At 30.8% G+C, this 16,225-nt stretch overlaps 3 protein-coding genes across 4 annotated transcripts; 1 reads left to right on the top strand and 2 right to left on the bottom strand.

Moving 5' to 3' along the window:
* Nucleotides 1-1,779: 1,779 nt before the first annotated feature.
* On the bottom strand, nucleotides 1,780-3,324 carry LOC107061579 (3-ketoacyl-CoA synthase 20-like). Its single transcript, XM_015311065.1, has 2 exons — nucleotides 2,755-3,324; nucleotides 1,780-2,646 (listed from the first exon to the last, which is right to left on the bottom strand). The coding sequence occupies exons 1-2, from the start codon at nucleotides 3,322-3,324 to the stop codon at nucleotides 1,858-1,860; spliced, it is 1,359 nt and encodes a 452-aa protein (XP_015166551.1). The 3' UTR covers nucleotides 1,780-1,857.
* Nucleotides 3,325-5,869: 2,545 nt separating this feature from the next.
* On the top strand, nucleotides 5,870-11,044 carry LOC102588914 (guanylate-binding protein 5-like). 2 transcript variants are annotated; one of them, XM_015311064.1, is made up of 17 exons: nucleotides 5,870-6,012; nucleotides 6,353-6,455; nucleotides 6,643-6,712; nucleotides 6,822-6,860; nucleotides 6,944-7,061; nucleotides 7,172-7,229; nucleotides 7,834-7,898; nucleotides 8,022-8,028; nucleotides 8,146-8,206; nucleotides 8,441-8,500; nucleotides 8,588-8,607; nucleotides 8,692-8,757; nucleotides 8,980-9,147; nucleotides 9,256-9,513; nucleotides 9,590-9,802; nucleotides 10,116-10,387; nucleotides 10,634-11,044. In XM_015311064.1, the coding sequence occupies exons 1-17, from the start codon at nucleotides 5,891-5,893 to the stop codon at nucleotides 10,764-10,766; spliced, it is 1,833 nt and encodes a 610-aa protein (XP_015166550.1). In that variant the 5' UTR covers nucleotides 5,870-5,890; the 3' UTR covers nucleotides 10,767-11,044. The 2 variants fall into 2 exon arrangements, with proteins under 2 accessions (XP_015166550.1, XP_015166549.1); XM_015311063.1 differs by having other exon boundaries at nucleotides 7,834-8,028.
* Nucleotides 11,045-12,149: 1,105 nt separating this feature from the next.
* On the bottom strand, nucleotides 12,150-13,089 carry LOC102590668 (auxin-induced protein 22D-like). The gene is made up of 3 exons (XM_006352693.2): nucleotides 12,845-13,089; nucleotides 12,573-12,748; nucleotides 12,150-12,485 (listed from the first exon to the last, which is right to left on the bottom strand). The coding sequence occupies exons 1-3, from the start codon at nucleotides 12,967-12,969 to the stop codon at nucleotides 12,325-12,327; spliced, it is 462 nt and encodes a 153-aa protein (XP_006352755.1). The 5' UTR covers nucleotides 12,970-13,089; the 3' UTR covers nucleotides 12,150-12,324.
* Nucleotides 13,090-16,225: the final 3,136 nt, after the last annotated feature.

Below are 16,225 nucleotides of genomic sequence, written 5' to 3'. Positions count from 1 at the left end.
TGGCCCAAATCCAACCACGTACATGTCATTTTCATTTAGAAATTGTTTTTAAAAAAAATTATGCAAATGTAAACTCGAGATAAATTATACTTTTGAATTATTATTCATTTTGGTCTAATGTTGTTTTGCTCCAACTGTTTTCAATCTTACTACTCTATTAGATTGTCAACTAACGCTCGTCATAATTTATATTATAAGAATGTGGTTTAATATTTTCTCATTAGATTTTTTGTTTGTTTCGAAGAAAAATTATGATTTAAAGTGTCCTTAAATTATAAGAAAAAAACATTTATTAAATAGATATCCCAAAATGGGATATTGAACAAAAACCAAACAGACACTGTAAATAATCTAATATGCTCTCCTTTGATCATTTTTACTTGTCCACTTTAAACTAAATAATAATTTTAATACAATATACATATAATTAATGTAGTTTTAGGTCTTGAAAATAAATACTCCATACTAATTAATATTGAGGGTAAAACATGAAAAAAGAAAATATGTTTTTAATATGGACAAGTAGATGAACAAAAAGAGTATATTTTAACAAAAATGACAAATATCACTTCTAAAAAATTACTATTTTTTCATTAAAATTTTCCACCTAAAAATGTTCAGTTGTTATTCCTGCATATATTTTGATTAAAATAATGAGAAAGAAAGAAAAACAATACTCTATATTTTACACAAAAAAATTAGAAAGTTTTATAGTATTTCAATGAGATATGTTGTCCATAGTGAGTATGTTTCGTAGTGAACTAGTTCAATCAGAATGAAAATAAGAAAATTATATTTTATAACACAAATTTCCTATTAATTTGTAGTGAAAAAGACAACAAGATTGTAATGAGAACTTAGTACATTATATAATTTATTTTTGCTTACAAATTATGTAAAGTCAAAACACTTAGGGCCCGTTTGGCCATAGATTTTTCAAATAAAATTTGGGGGAAATTTTGACAAATAGTGTTTGTCCATACAATTTGTCATTATTTGGCATATATTCTTGGCAAATAACCCAAATACTAGAAAAAGCTAGTATTTGGGCCAAATTTCATTGTTTGCGAGCTTTAAAAAATTCAAATTCTACACCAAACTTTAATCTTTTACAAAAACACCCTCTGTAATAGTTTTTTGCGCTAAATTACATAATTTTTTATGTGAACATCAAAGCAATGATGAAATATTCAGTGAATATAAAAGTGATGATATAATTGTTGATGAAAATGACGAATAATCGGCTCGGGATAATAAATGCATATGCTTCGTCTACTTCACGATGTATGGAATGATGCTTATTGCACTCATTCCGAGCTACCACATTACTCCAGTGCATGGACACTACTTGTTATTTGCAACGAAGATCCAATTGACTTGTTGCGGAAGTCATTAATCTTGTTATGTTGACGTTTCTATTTTGCTATGTAATACAAACATGTGGTTAGTTTTGATAATTTTTAAAACTTATGGATATAAATCATATTTATTAAAAAAAGTGAAATATATTCCCAAATATTATGGTCAAACGCTAGCTTAGGTAGGAGATAAATATTATGGCCGGTTATATAAGATCAGAGTTAAGTGCATTAAAAATATCAAAGTGAAGATAGAAAATTGGAGGCCAGCATGTGTTTTTAGCATCGTACACCTTCATGTCTTAATTATTGGACTAGTATTAATGTAGTTGTTGTGTGCACATCATAGTAGTTGGTTCCTCTTGATATGAAATAAAATCAAAACAATTTAGTTGTAATTATCAAGAAAAATTGTGAGTTAAATATCTTATTAATGCATGATGACTCAATATTTTTAATGGAAGGACAATGATAAAACCTTACATACAATAAAATCAAGTTACGTTGATTTATGTGGTTGGAAATAGTCATGGGCTGGTGCATTGATGTCCAAATCGAGATCAATTAGAACATCACTCTCTTCTTTCCATGGATTTTTCATGTCATTGGTATCGACGTTCCTTATTGTACGCCAAATCACACTGCTACATTTAAAACCCGACCCAAAAGCCATTTGCCAAATTTTATCACCTTTCTTTATTCTTCCCTTAGCCTCTGCATAAGCCAATATGTACCAAATTGAGCTACTAGAAGTATTCCCAAATCTTCTCAATGAAATTTTCGAAGCTTCCATAGCTAAATCACTAAATCCCAATTTTTTCTGCAACTGATTCAGTACTGGTAACCCTCCCACGTGTGGAAGAAAATGATCAATTTTTGTAAAATTTGGTACGTACTTTTTTCGTCTCATGATGAAATTTTTCAAAAAAAGAAGTTTTTCAGATAAGGGAAGGATAAATGGAGCCAGTGAAGTAAGATTGGTTTCTATGGCATGAGTTGCTGCAACTAAGAGATCTTTAGTTATGGATACTCCAATTAGACCATGGTCGTCTTCTTCTAGGAAAACTGATTTATATGAACGATCTGAACTTGCTCCATGACAATGAACATCATGTAGGAGCTCGTACTTGCATGAATTTCTATGTGATGGATGATTAGAGAGTAGAATCGCGGCTCCCCCTACGCGAAAAGTGCAATTTGGTATTATCTTGGATTGATCGTTGCCGAAGTAGCAACTGTGTGAAGTGTTCTCTGTACTTAAAATTAGAGCATATGTGCTTTCATGCACCTGTTGCACAAATGAGAATTTATGTATTATTGACTATATATGTAAAACAAATTTATATTTCATTTTTCTATAATAAACAACTAAACATAACTTTGACTCAAATCTGACCTGAAGCAATTGATTTGCAAGACGGACGGCCAATAATCCAGCAGTGCAACCCATTCCACCAAGATTATAGCTTAAAACATTCTCATTCATTTTATAATGATTCACTATCATACAAGACAGGGATGGAACTGGATCAAAAACAGAACAATTCACAATCAGTATACCAACATCTTTTGGATCAATTTTTGTCTTTTCAAACACTATATCCAATGCTCCAAACATAACATCTTGGGCTTCTTTTAGTGAAGTCTCCAAACATAAATTTGGGGAGTTTGTAACCAAAGTCTTTGGCAAATAAGTGGAGTCACCAAGTCCAACTTTGTCCATAGCCATTCTCATTTTATCCAACATTTCTTCAGAGTAATTCCCCATTGACTTGGCTATTTCTAGTGATTTTTCTTTGGTGCACATTTGTGAGGCAAGGGGCTTGTAACATGCAAAATCTATCAAGAAAACTTTTTGTGAAGGCTTCTTTATGATATTAATCCTTAGACCCCATATGAAAATTAATACCAAAAATATTAACCACATGATGGTAGGGAATTCTAGGATTGGTTGGGAAATAGACATTTTGAATGAAAATGGATGTATGCCAAATGATATATTGTACTACTACTTATATAGGAGTTTGGTTATCAACTACCCTTTCAAGCATTTATTTATTGAATAAGGTTAGTAGGTATACAAACACTATTTGATTTTTTCTTTATAAATAAATATGTAAGTAGGTATGTATTTTTAATAACAATGTGAAATTTGTAATTTATGCATGTATCTACCTAGTATTGTACCCTAGGAGTTTGAACATAGAAAGTTGGAGTCGGGAGAGTGACATTTTAGAAAAGATACAATAGTTTCCGATTCCCCCAAGCTAGCTTAGGGGCACTATATGTTTACACTGCTGGAGTACTATATAGTAGCTGAGGAAATAAATATTTTGGACTTTTTTGGTTAGACAGATGGTTCTAACATAGAAGCAAAATATTTGACCTACCTATCATTAAATTCCAAACCTTTTATTTCACTTTTTCATTTAACCACCACTTGAAAAAATAAGTTTTTTTCCTCATTGTTTAAGAAAGTAAAAATAATAATTGAATCTTCTAATAGTAAATTAAATATCTATAAAATATATTAAGATGTATTTTAATTTTGTGGCCTAAACATGCATGGCGGAAAAATTGAAATTACAAAATTGTTATAGTCTTTTTGAGATAAACTAAAAAAGAAAATCAAGCTAAACAAATGAAAGCAAAGCAGGTAATTAGGAAAAGTATATTTATATTTTTTATAAAGATATAATCACTTTTTTTTTATTGAATATTTCCCTTATCATTTCTTTTCAAAAATTGAAAAAGCACCCACCTCACTTCAAATAGGGAAAAAAGAAGATAATCATCATATTTGGAGCAAATATTGTTGGTTTTATCCCAACAAATGAGCTTTAAGTTCCACAGAATTTCAAGCCCATCTAGCTTTGGGTAAATCACATAAAAATGTAATACTAATTTTTTTTTTATCATTTATGACAATATACGATAATATTTCTAACTAAATATAGTAATTTTTTTTAATTAAAAAAATTGTACAGTGAAATTTTGTCTATCTTCACCTCTTTCTCTGTCATTTTTCATCTTCCTTCTCTTCTTCTTCTTCTTTTTATTATTCTTCTTCATTGAAATTTTCATTTAAAAACTATCTTCAAATCAATTTTTACCCACATTGCGCTATTTTAATCCAAAAATACGAAGAGAAGAGGAATAGATAGACTGAAAAATTGTATAAAATCATGTGCTCAAGCAAGAATATCAAAAATTATATTTGTATGTTATAGCTATAGTTTGCATAATTGCGTTCCATAACAATTTTTATGTTTGCTATGGAGCTTTTAATTTGTATAATTCGCTAGATACATCCAATTTTATACAAATTGTTCAGTTTGGTATAAATTCATTTATACATTGTAATGTGTATAATAAGATTTGTATTTGTATAATTATAAGTGTATAGGGCGAAAATATATGTATTTGTATTTGTATATACACTTTTCTCTCGCTTTATACAAACACAAACACATTTTATACATTTGTATACCGAATGGGTAATTGTATACCGAAAATGGCTAATTGTATACCGAACCAGATGGCAAAAAATAGGATGTTTGCTGCGAATTACAAATAAAATAAACTATGGCTATAACATTTAATTTGAATTAGTAATTTGCTATTTTATACAATTTACCCTATATTATATTGCCATTATGATAAATATTTTTTCATTATTGCATATTTATGTGATTTATCCTACATTTTTTCATGACTTTTGTTGTATTAGTCCAATCAATTAATATTTTTTTTAATTATGGAAAATAACAAAAGAGACATACTTAAAATGAAATATAGCGATGTGATAAATTAAAGGATTGGAAAAATACATTGATAACTCTTTAAATATTTATAAATAAATTTTATTTAAATATTTAAATTATAATATATTTATAAATCTTAACATACAGTAAAGTATTTTATTTTGCTCTCAAAATTTATGCTCTCAATATATAATCACAGAATATATCACGTAATAATTTCTTTACCCAATTTATATAATATCCTTTAAATTTTAAAATTCATCCAATCTGAATTTACAATTAAAATTCAACGATTTGACTTTCGAAATTGGAACAATAAATTGGTTAACCTTGGTCCAACTTAGAAGCAAAGTCATCTTAATTTCTTCTTAATAAAATGTCTTTTAGGATCGTTTCATTGAGAATAAATTATTTTAGAATTAATTATTTCCAAAAATGTTTTTTCATCATATATATGAAATAATTTATTCAATCACACTATATAAATGATTAGATAAATAATGTCAGGACTAATTAGTACCTTAAATAAAAAAGACAATAGTATAATCTTATATTTTATCGTAAAATTATTATACATTATGCCTCAAACGGACAACTTATTTGGGCGGCAAGAATCTCCAATTTTGCTGTTTTCTGAAACCCCAGAAGAATACCAAGAACAGATAGTGGATGATCCTTAACCTGCACCCTCCGACATGGCTTCTTCTTTTTCCTATCATCCCATGCACGCTTCTTTTTTTTCAAAAAGATTTATTCTTTTTTCTTTAAATGTTGGTTTTTTACCTCTACCCAACATCAAGAATGAAGCTTTATTATGGAATCAGTGTTTTCTCCTTCATTTTATGTGTTTTGGTACCTGGGTCTTTTTCCTTTGATAATTTTCATCAACCGTAAGCATTTTTACTTACATACCCTTTTGTGCATGTATTTAATTAAAGTTCATTTGTCCTGTTCCTTATGATCTTCTTGAAGTGCCTTATTGTATGTAAAATACACTTTTAAAAAACTCTGTATTATGGACTACTAATGTTTGTTGAGCATGAAATGCTTCAAAGTTTAGTAGGTTGTTTTTATTTATTTCGGCATTTTTTGTTTTGGAGGAACTGTCTATGCATGTTGTCTCATCAAACTTCACTTTGTCTGTTTTGTTTCAGCATTTTCTACATAATAATTGTTTTTGCTAATCTTTGTACTGTTGCCTCTGATGTTTCTAGATATTGCTATTGACAGGTTTCCCATTGTAGAGCCTGATTCTGGTCACACAAAACTTCGCCTTGCGAGAGAAGGACTTGAGGCAATAGAGAGGATAACAACACCCATTGCATCTGTCGCTGTAAGTCTTGCATTATCTATTTTGTTTCAGCAATAATAAGACAAAAAGATATTTGAAATTTGATTTGAGTTATTAAATTAGTTTGGCACTGGCTCAATATGTTTATGCAGATGTATTTTGTTAAACAGCTATACTTGTTATCTAAATTTCTTTTTGTATTATAACATTGATGGTAGAATTTGACCAGGTGATTGGTCCATACCGTTCAGGAAAATCGTTCCTCCTTAATCAGCTTCTTTCCCTCTCTTGTAATGAAGGTGAATCCTCAAGACTTGCATTTAAGTTCACAATTGTGCTTTTACTTGTTAGATTACTGTTTTCGTGCATTTTCGTAAGCGATTGATTTATGAAGCTCTATGCTTACAGGTTTTGGTGTTGGGCATATGCGTGATACTAAGACAAAAGGTGTGTATGCATGGTTCTGCTGGGGCTGTCGGTACTTAGGAGATGTAGACATTATTTAACATTCCATTTCCCTCTTCTTCCAGGAATATGGGTTTGGGGTACTCCTATAGAGTTGGACATCAATGGAGTTAAAACTTCTGTTTTCTACCTTGACACTGAAGGTTTTGAAACTGTTGGAAAGTCAAATGTATATGATGATCGGTAATATGGAAGTCCTGAGAGAATGTATTTCCACAATAATTTTATTTTTGTTAAAGAACATTTCCACAATAATGTGTGACTAGTCATGTTTTCTATTCTTTGTTGTTCAGGATTTTTTCCCTTGCAACTGTTCTGAGTTCCGTGCTTATATATAATCTACCTGAGATGGTTTGTTACTCTGTTTATGACTTTTACTTTCTTTATTTTGGAGTGTTTATGTTAATCCTGTTATATTTTACTTGTATTAACAACATATGTCTTTTAGTTTTTCATGTTCTATTGCAACAGAAAAAAGAATTAGCTGTTGGTTATCCATGAATGTTGAGTGATTGAATAAGGATAGATGCGAGTTGTTTTTGTTGAGAACAGTTAATAAATAGAAGTACTCATCTAGAGTCTCCTTCAAGCTCTGTTGCATTTGGCAATATATAAATTGGTTGAGTTAGATATACATTTCTTTGTTATAAAGAGTGTGTTAGCTGATGCAAAATCATATCTGCTACTATTATGCAAAATATTCTATTCATGATTCATGTATTTCACGTGTGCGGCCAGCACATATGCATGCAAAAGTTAACACAAGAATTGATTGTACTAAGCAGTTTGTGCTCGATATATTCTTGTCTAATATATAGATTGAACACTGGTAACTTATCCTAATATGGTTCAGGTTGTGACTCTATGGGCGGCAGCTTATATAGTACTCGCATATTGGCCTACAAGCAAGAGCGACTTCCTTAATTGTGTTTTGTGTGTTTGTTTTGTGTTTTAGATCCGTGAAGCTGACATATCGCGACTATCATTTGCCGTTGAACTTGCTGAAGAGTTCTATGGAAGGTTCAATTCTAACCAGTTGTTTCAAAAGTTTCACATAGGACTTTTGTGTTCTAAGTTATTCACAGAAGATTCTTTTCTGACCCTGTTGTTTCATCCATGTTTATCGCTCTCCCTGGAACCCAGAGTGAAGGTAAGCATATATCTTTGATTTATTTCAACTCAACAAAAAGGGACAAAGAAATAAAGGAAGAAACAGATCCTTAATTAACAAGAAAAGTGACATGTTTATGAGGTTGCTGTTGTGTAGGGGCAAGACGTTGCTTTCGAACCAGCAAAACTCCTATGGCTTATCCAGCGTGATTTCCTACGTAAGTAGAGAAAAAGATGCCATATATGTTCATAACTGCATTCATTAATGCGAATGTCGTGTATTTATGGAATATAACCTCTGATTGCAGAAATTACCTAAAACTTTAAACATATGTTTAGGTACTAAGCACTCTGTTATAGTATGGTCATTTTCCTCTGACTAGCACCAAGGTGCCTTTTGTTGGTCTCCTATTCCTTCTCTTGGAAACTGTCTAACCGTGTATTATTAACAGAAGGAAAATCTGTGCAAGAAATGGTCAACGAAGCTCTACGACGAGTCCCTAATAGTGATGGTTGGTTAGCTTATCTTTATTTGGACATATAGTAACTTTGGAATCTATTGAATAGTTGATTATGGTTTACACTTTTTGTTTCTGCAGGTGACAAGAATATTGATAAGGTACCTTTATGGATTGCATTATGCAAATTATAAAGATACTTGCATAAATAGATATATTTTACTTGTTGCTGTTCATTATATCAGGTGAATCAGATTCGAGATTCATTAGCAGTAATGGGCGACAATAGCACAGCCTTTAGCTTACCACAAGTATGACTTACCTTTGCTATGCATCAATCTTTTCTTCTTGATTTTGTAATGCACAACTTGCTGCAATGACAATAGTTGAGTTGGATTTGCTCAAATATTTTCTTCTTCTTCTTCATTGTTAATGCACGCTGAGGATATTGTAGCAAACTTGATTTCTTGTCAGTTAAGCGTTTTTCCTATTAGAACTTGGAATGTGCATCACCACTCTTAGCTCTTCTGCAGCCTCATCTTCAACGTACAAAGCTTTGTGACATGAAAGATGTTGAACTGGATCCTGATTATGTCAAGAAGAGGGAGCAATTGAAAGAAGTTGTTGCATCTATCGTTCGTCCAAAGATTGTCCAGGGTAAATTTCTCAATGGGAAGGAGTTTGTATCGTTCCTTGAGCAGGTGTTAAATCTCTTATCTGTTAACTCTCCTGGTTTTAGTTTAACTGCTTTTGGAGAGAACTGATGAGACTGATTAATCTTTTTCTCTTTAATGGTAAATTGGTATTAGATACTTGACGCCTTGAATCAAGGAGAGATTCCATCTACGGGCTCCCTTGTGGAGGTTTTCAACAAGGGTATTCTAGAGCGGTGTTTAAAACTGTACACCGAGCAGATGGCTAAAGTAGTTTTACCAATGCAAGGGGAGTCTTTACAGAAAGCTCATGAAGAGCAGAGAGACACAACAATGGAAGTTTTTGATGAACAACATTTTGGTCGTCGTCATGCAAGGAAATCAGTCGATCAATTGGAAGAGGAGATTGAAAAGGTTAAAAATTTCCAGTAGCAAACATGGTTTTAATTATGCATTTCTACAAATTTTACTTAATTCCATGTATTTGCAGGTGTATAAGAATATCAAGTTGGCAAATGAATATCAGTCCTCAATGCTGTGCGAGGCGTTGTATACTAGATGCGAGGACAAAATGGATGAACTTCAGGCCCTCAGACTTCCTTCAATGGCCAAATTCAACACTGGCTTCCTCCAATGCAACCAAAGTTTTGAAAGAGAATGCGTTGGACCTTCTAAAAGCAACTATGAACAGCGGATGATCAAGGTTTTCGCGCACTTAATTACTTCTTAGCTCTTCCTTGCTTTTTATCGTAAAGATATTTCTTATATAGCCTAGTGCGTGAAAAAAATAGAAACATAATCAATTAAGTAGGATGTACAACTGAATCCAGAACCGAACCATCCGTAGAGAATCTAGAGGTGCAGTAACTTCAGACAACTACAAAGAATTACCAATTCCTACAGAAGACAAAAAGTCACTTCATCAATGAAATTTTTTGTATTACTGTCTTCAGATGTTGTGTTTAATGTAACCTACTCTAAACAGTGTATTTGTCTGTATCTTTTTGATTATGCAGATGTTGGGAAAGTCAAAATCTCTATTCATTAAGGAATATAATCAGAGACTGTTCAACTGGCTGGTGGTTTTCTCACTTGTCATGGTGGTGTTAGGGCGGTTCGTTATAAAGTTCTTTCTGGTCGAGATTGGTGCATGGATACTCTTTATCTTCTTAGAAACGTATACGAGGATGTTTTGGTCCGCTGAGTCGCTTTACTACAATCCAGTCTGGCATAATTTTCTGGCAACTTGGGAAACACTTGTGTATAATCCTATTCTTGATTTGGACAGGTAACATAAAGTCATTACCTTTTTCTAGCAACTTGGCAAACATTTTCTCATTTTGTACTTTCATTCTAGCTACCCTTAAAGACATGAACTTACATGTTTGAGACCACAAAGTTTGAAGGATGTTTTTTCTTTAAACTTTGTGTCTAGTCAAACACTGCAATATAAATATCAACTAGTGTCAATTTACCAGTTGATTAGACTTGGAAATGAGAACATTGTAAAAGTTTCATTTGTTTGGTGTTGCAGATGGGCAATTCCCATTTGTGTGATAGCTGCAATATTTGTGTTTTATTGGCGATGTTACGGGAGAATGCAACATGGTCCTAGGTGGTCATTACCTGTGTACAGCAATCGTAAAGATCAGCGAAGATCAGAGTAATTGAATGGTTTCCATTTTTATTACAAAGTCGGAGGCAGGCAGATCAAGGGCGGGTTTGAAGGTTGAATATATCCCAGCTAGACTACGTATGTATATATATGCAAAAAAAAGAGAAGTGGAAATATACTTTATACGTATACGGTACAGAGGATTGGCAGAACACCTCAACAGGTCATGAACTTTGTTGTCACAGTTGAAGATGTTGTAATTCTATTACTTACTAATATTCAATATCTCTTACTCTTTACAAATTACAATACAAATATGCAAAAAGCTTCTACTTCCCTCTAACTTGTAATTTTTGTTTTGTGCTTCTTACTCTAGTTTTCCTCTGCATTTGTTAACCTGTTTTTGAACCTTCTCCCTAAACTTCAAACTTCAAAGTGGATATTCATGAGAGAATCTCAATGAATACTTGTCATCAAATTCATGACTATTAGAAAAATGTGTATTTTCAATCGACGTTCTTATCGAAATGCTATCAGAAATATGAGATTTCGACCAAAGAACTTTTTATATACTAGTGAAATTTGATTTGGACAACACATCACCTGTCTTTTTATGCCTAACAACATTTAAATGTGGCTCCATAAGAACTTTGTATATTGAATTCTAGATCAATTTTGTTTGTGTTATATATACTAGTGAAATTTGTATTAGCACAAGAAGCCTAATAAATTTGTTAGCATAAATCTAAGCTCCAAAATGGGAAATAAGAATTCGATCTTTGACTCAATCTACTTACTTTTGTAATCTAAGGCATGTTAATCATTATTTGGCCATACAAAGCTATGAAACGAATACATACATAACCAAACCCCTAAAAATCGATAAAATTAGAATCTAATCATTGAAAGAAGAATGAAAAAAAGAAGTAATCTCTACAAATTTGGATACAATTTCATGAAAAATACCAGACTTGTAAATTCCATATACAAGTATGTTTTCAAACTCAATATTTGTATAAACCAATTCAACTTCAATTCTCTTATCTTTAGAATCCTTTTCCCTCCAAGCACATGATTTCCATTGTTCACATTTCTAGCTAAGCAAAGAGTCATGTTCATAAAAGTATTCTTGAATTTGTTCCAAAACTTCGATGATATTTTGAATTGCTTTAATCCTCTATATAATTGTTCCTTCATTATTAGGAAAAAAAAAAGTAGCAAAAATAAACTTGCTACTTCTCTAGTATTCAATTTAGCAATTAACAATGAGTATATAACTTCTGATATTGCACTAACAATTATATCTTTGCTCCGCATATATTTATATAAATAATCGTATATCCTTTTTGAAAATACACAATAAATTCTTCAAATTAAAATAAAAAGACAAAAAATATATACATACATAAAATAAAAACTTAATGTACAAGAAAAGTTGATCAACCTTTACTTTCTCTATACACTCAAAAAACTGTTATACAAAAACTGAAGAACCTAAAGCTTCGGTTAGGATTTTCGATATGGATAAATCCAATATGTAGAGTTAGATATACATTTCAAAACTCGAGATCAGTCACACGAATGATATCTGAATTCTGAATCTATCAGATCTATAGGCTTGCTAAGCCTTTAGCTTCAGATCCTTTCATAATTCTTAGCCTTTTGCAGGAATTAATGAACATATCCCAAGGTACATCACCAGCAAGCATCCAATCACCATCTTTGTCTTCATAAGTTGGTACATAATTACATCCATTGTATCCTTCTGTTTCTGAATTTTATAATTAAAAAAAAATCGTAAGACTCTAACTAAATGAAGATCTAAAACAAATTTAATAATATATATGTTAAAACTTACCAATAGAGCACTTGAACATGTTCTCTAAAGCCTTGAGTAATTGTGGATAACTTTTGTAAATATTAAGATCAATTTTCCTTAAATAAGCGGCTCCATCCATGCTCACTTTAACGTAGCTCGCTTCTAAAATGTTCTTTCGATATGATCTAACAGGTGGCCATCCAATAACTTGTGCTCTGAAATAAGTCATAACAAAAAAACTATTGTTAATATAGCAACAAAAAAAGATATAGATTAATTTAATTAAGAATAAGCATGTCGGAACTACTTACTTTGGTGGTGGTTCATCATTAATGTGTGATGAAGGTCTTTTGTTGCTAATTTTACTAGTAGAAGTAGAAGATGATGGCTCTGTTCCAGGTAGACCTAATCTTAGCTCTGTTCCAGCCATTTCCATTTCTTCAAATTTGATGATATGATCTACGGCGACGGTGAGTTTCCCGATGAAAGCTGAAATATTTCCGGCGAAGAAAATGCTAGTTTCCTTGTGAATGATGAAGGAAAAAGAGGGAATGATCTCTTATTTTTATAGAGGAGACATCATTTATTCTCTTTGTGCATGAATTTCATAGCAAGACACTACTTCACGCCCCTTCAACCCACGCGCTTCTAACAAATCAATTATAGTGTGAATAATTTTACTCTAGAGATATTTGAATTTAAAAAATATAATGGATTATCTAGACATATGATAAAAAGTAGAGCTGACTTTTACATGTTCATAAAAATTATATTTGTATATTATAGCTATAGTTTGTATAATTGCGCTCCATAGCAAATTTTATGTTTGTTATGACTATTAATCTGTATAATTTGGTATACATATACATAAAAAATCTGTATTTGGATCTATTTATATTTTTCGGTATACAAATGGGTCCTACATTTGTATATTTTGGTCTATTTGTATATTTCGGTGTACAAATGGCCAATGGGTCCTGCATTTGTATATTTTGGTATACAAATGGGTCCTGCATTTGTATATTTTGGTATACAAATGGATCATGCATTTGTATATATCAATTTATTTGTATATTTCGGTATACAAATGGAATGACAAAAAACATGAAATATTTGCTGCGAATTACAAATAAAAGAAACTATGACTATATTATTTAATTTGAATTAATAATTTGCTATTTTATACCATTTCCCTAGAAAGTATGTATCTTCTCAAGTGATACTACCTAGATAAGTCAATTATGAGTAATATATATTATCTTCTTAATAATTATGTATGCATTAGTTTCAATAAATGTAAAATTTCAAGTATATTTTTAACTGATGTTGAGATGTATAATAAAAAAGGTTGACATATTTTATTATTTAACGTATCTACTTAATATGTACCTGTGAATATATATGCGCACCATTGTTTCTAAAATATGAGTCAAAAACATTGAATACAAACATATTCTAATATAGGTTCAACTCAATTAAAAACATATCATAATTTAAGTATCTAAATAAAATTTACTAATAGTATATATTAAGGAGCTATCGAGTATTCAAACTTTCATATATACTCTCCCACATTTTTTTTTTACAAGAATCTACTTCAAATGACCTTCCTTACATCATTGAAATAAGTGGTAGATAGTTAAAGTGTTTACAAAATTTAAAGCAAAATTATAAGATAACTGTGAAATTTAAGAGACGTGTATTGTACACGCGCGTTTGAAGCGTAGATGAATCTATTGAACACGGGTTGTTCTACCTTTGTCGTTGGTGTGAGGGACATCATTAAGTCCACTGAAGTGAGAGAAGGGAACACGGAACAGACACCGACAACTTGAGTTATTTAAGGTACCTGGTCCACTAAAATGGACGTTCCTGATTTGATGATTCTGGAGCGTTGGATCATGTGGAAATCTACTTTGGGGGCTGCTCGGTCAAACCCCCATGTGAGGTGCCTCTCCATATTGTCGGCTAATGTGGACCCCACCTTCAACTAGTTTGTTTTCATCTTGACTAATTTAAATTCGTATCTAAAACTTTACCGGAATAACTAATCTCACAATATATGTTTGTTTGATATCACATTTTAAAGCAGTTTTACTAATATTTGTAACTCTCACTTTGACATAACTATCGCTAAATATTTAAGTTCGACATAAATATCAATAAACATTTTAAATATTCTAAATAGTATAATGGCATTTACATAGTAAATATTATAATGTGATGGATGTTTGAAATCACATTTCTAAATCTTTTCAAAATTATAAATTGAAATGTTCAATAAAAAAATCATGTGTTCAACCACTCTATAAAAATAAATAAATTGCACGATGGATGGGGACATATGTAATTGCAACACAAAAAATAGACAATTGTGCGTGTTATTAGTTTTAGAAAGAGTTTTAAGTTAAATAGTGGAGATCAATGAATAACATTTAACATTATGAGTTTGAGTTAATTTTTTGTTATATACTTTGAATGAATTCGTTTTAGTCAACAAAAGATATCAAGTGAACAAAACAATTAATACCCCACCATACTCTGTTGGATGAAACACTTTAATTTTTTTCCTAATCAACTTTATTCCTTTCCTTCCATTTGCTTAATTAATCTTCCCTCGTCACCTACTTTAATTTTAATTATATACTTTAAATAAAGGGGAAATAAAGTAGTGATTAGTAGATAAACTGTACTAAGGTTTCTATGAACATGAACTCAAGTTTTATCATATTTTCTTGCCCACGGTTTTCTAGATAGTATAATAATTAGCCAAAACCATGGGATTAGTTCATCATATTATATGGTAATTAAAAGTAATATTATATTGTAGTGAACGGACTAAAATGCTCATTAAACTACTAGCAGCCGTTGTTTGCAATTTAGCAAATATTCCTGCTAATATAACTATATATAATATAATAATAATAATAATAATAATATAGTGTAACCCTTAAGCTCTCGTTATTATTTCTTTTCTATAAAAAGACCCTCATTCTAGTCAAATTGCTTAACTTTTAAAAAGGGGAAACCAAACTTTCTTTTTAATAAGTTTGTCTTAGAACAAATAGATAACGAAAGTAACAGGTGAAGAATAATAACGAAAAACAAGGAGGAGTCATATATATTTTAAAATTATTTTTATATTTCACACACACACAATATATTATATTTATATATATAAAAAATATTGCGTCAATTTCATCCACATATTATCGACAATTTTTTGTGTGTGTCATTTACATGGCATGAATTGCTAGTCCCTACTCCATATATATATATATATATATATATATACGTACAGCTGATTTTAAGCAAAAATAAAAATAAAAATAGCTGTAGCTTTGAATACATTTTCACCTCATTTTCCCTTTGACTCTTAACAGTAGCTGTACTATGTAAGACAGATTTGACCGTACGTCATATCCTTCCTTTCTTTTTTGCGAAACGGTATTTCTCTGTATTCGTCTTACTTTTTTTTTTTTTTTTAAGTTAGTTTTAAGAAATGATTTTTTTTTTTGTTTTTGATAGCTCTTTAGTTGAATTTTTTTTACATAATATGTTAATATAAGATGTCAATTAAATTATAAAGTCGAGAAGAAAAACAATTAGACAATTCTGATAAATATCCAGCAAAGCATTATATATATATTTAGAGTTCCCTAAAGTCCACATAAATATATTGAAGGCTTTTG

Source organism: Solanum tuberosum, unplaced genomic scaffold (assembly GCF_000226075.1).
Source record: "Solanum tuberosum cultivar DM 1-3 516 R44 unplaced genomic scaffold, SolTub_3.0 scf00150, whole genome shotgun sequence".
Lineage (NCBI taxonomy): Eukaryota > Viridiplantae > Streptophyta > Magnoliopsida > Solanales > Solanaceae > Solanum > Solanum tuberosum.
Note: the sequence above shows the minus strand (reverse complement) of the source record. Positions and strands in the feature narration are given on the sequence as shown.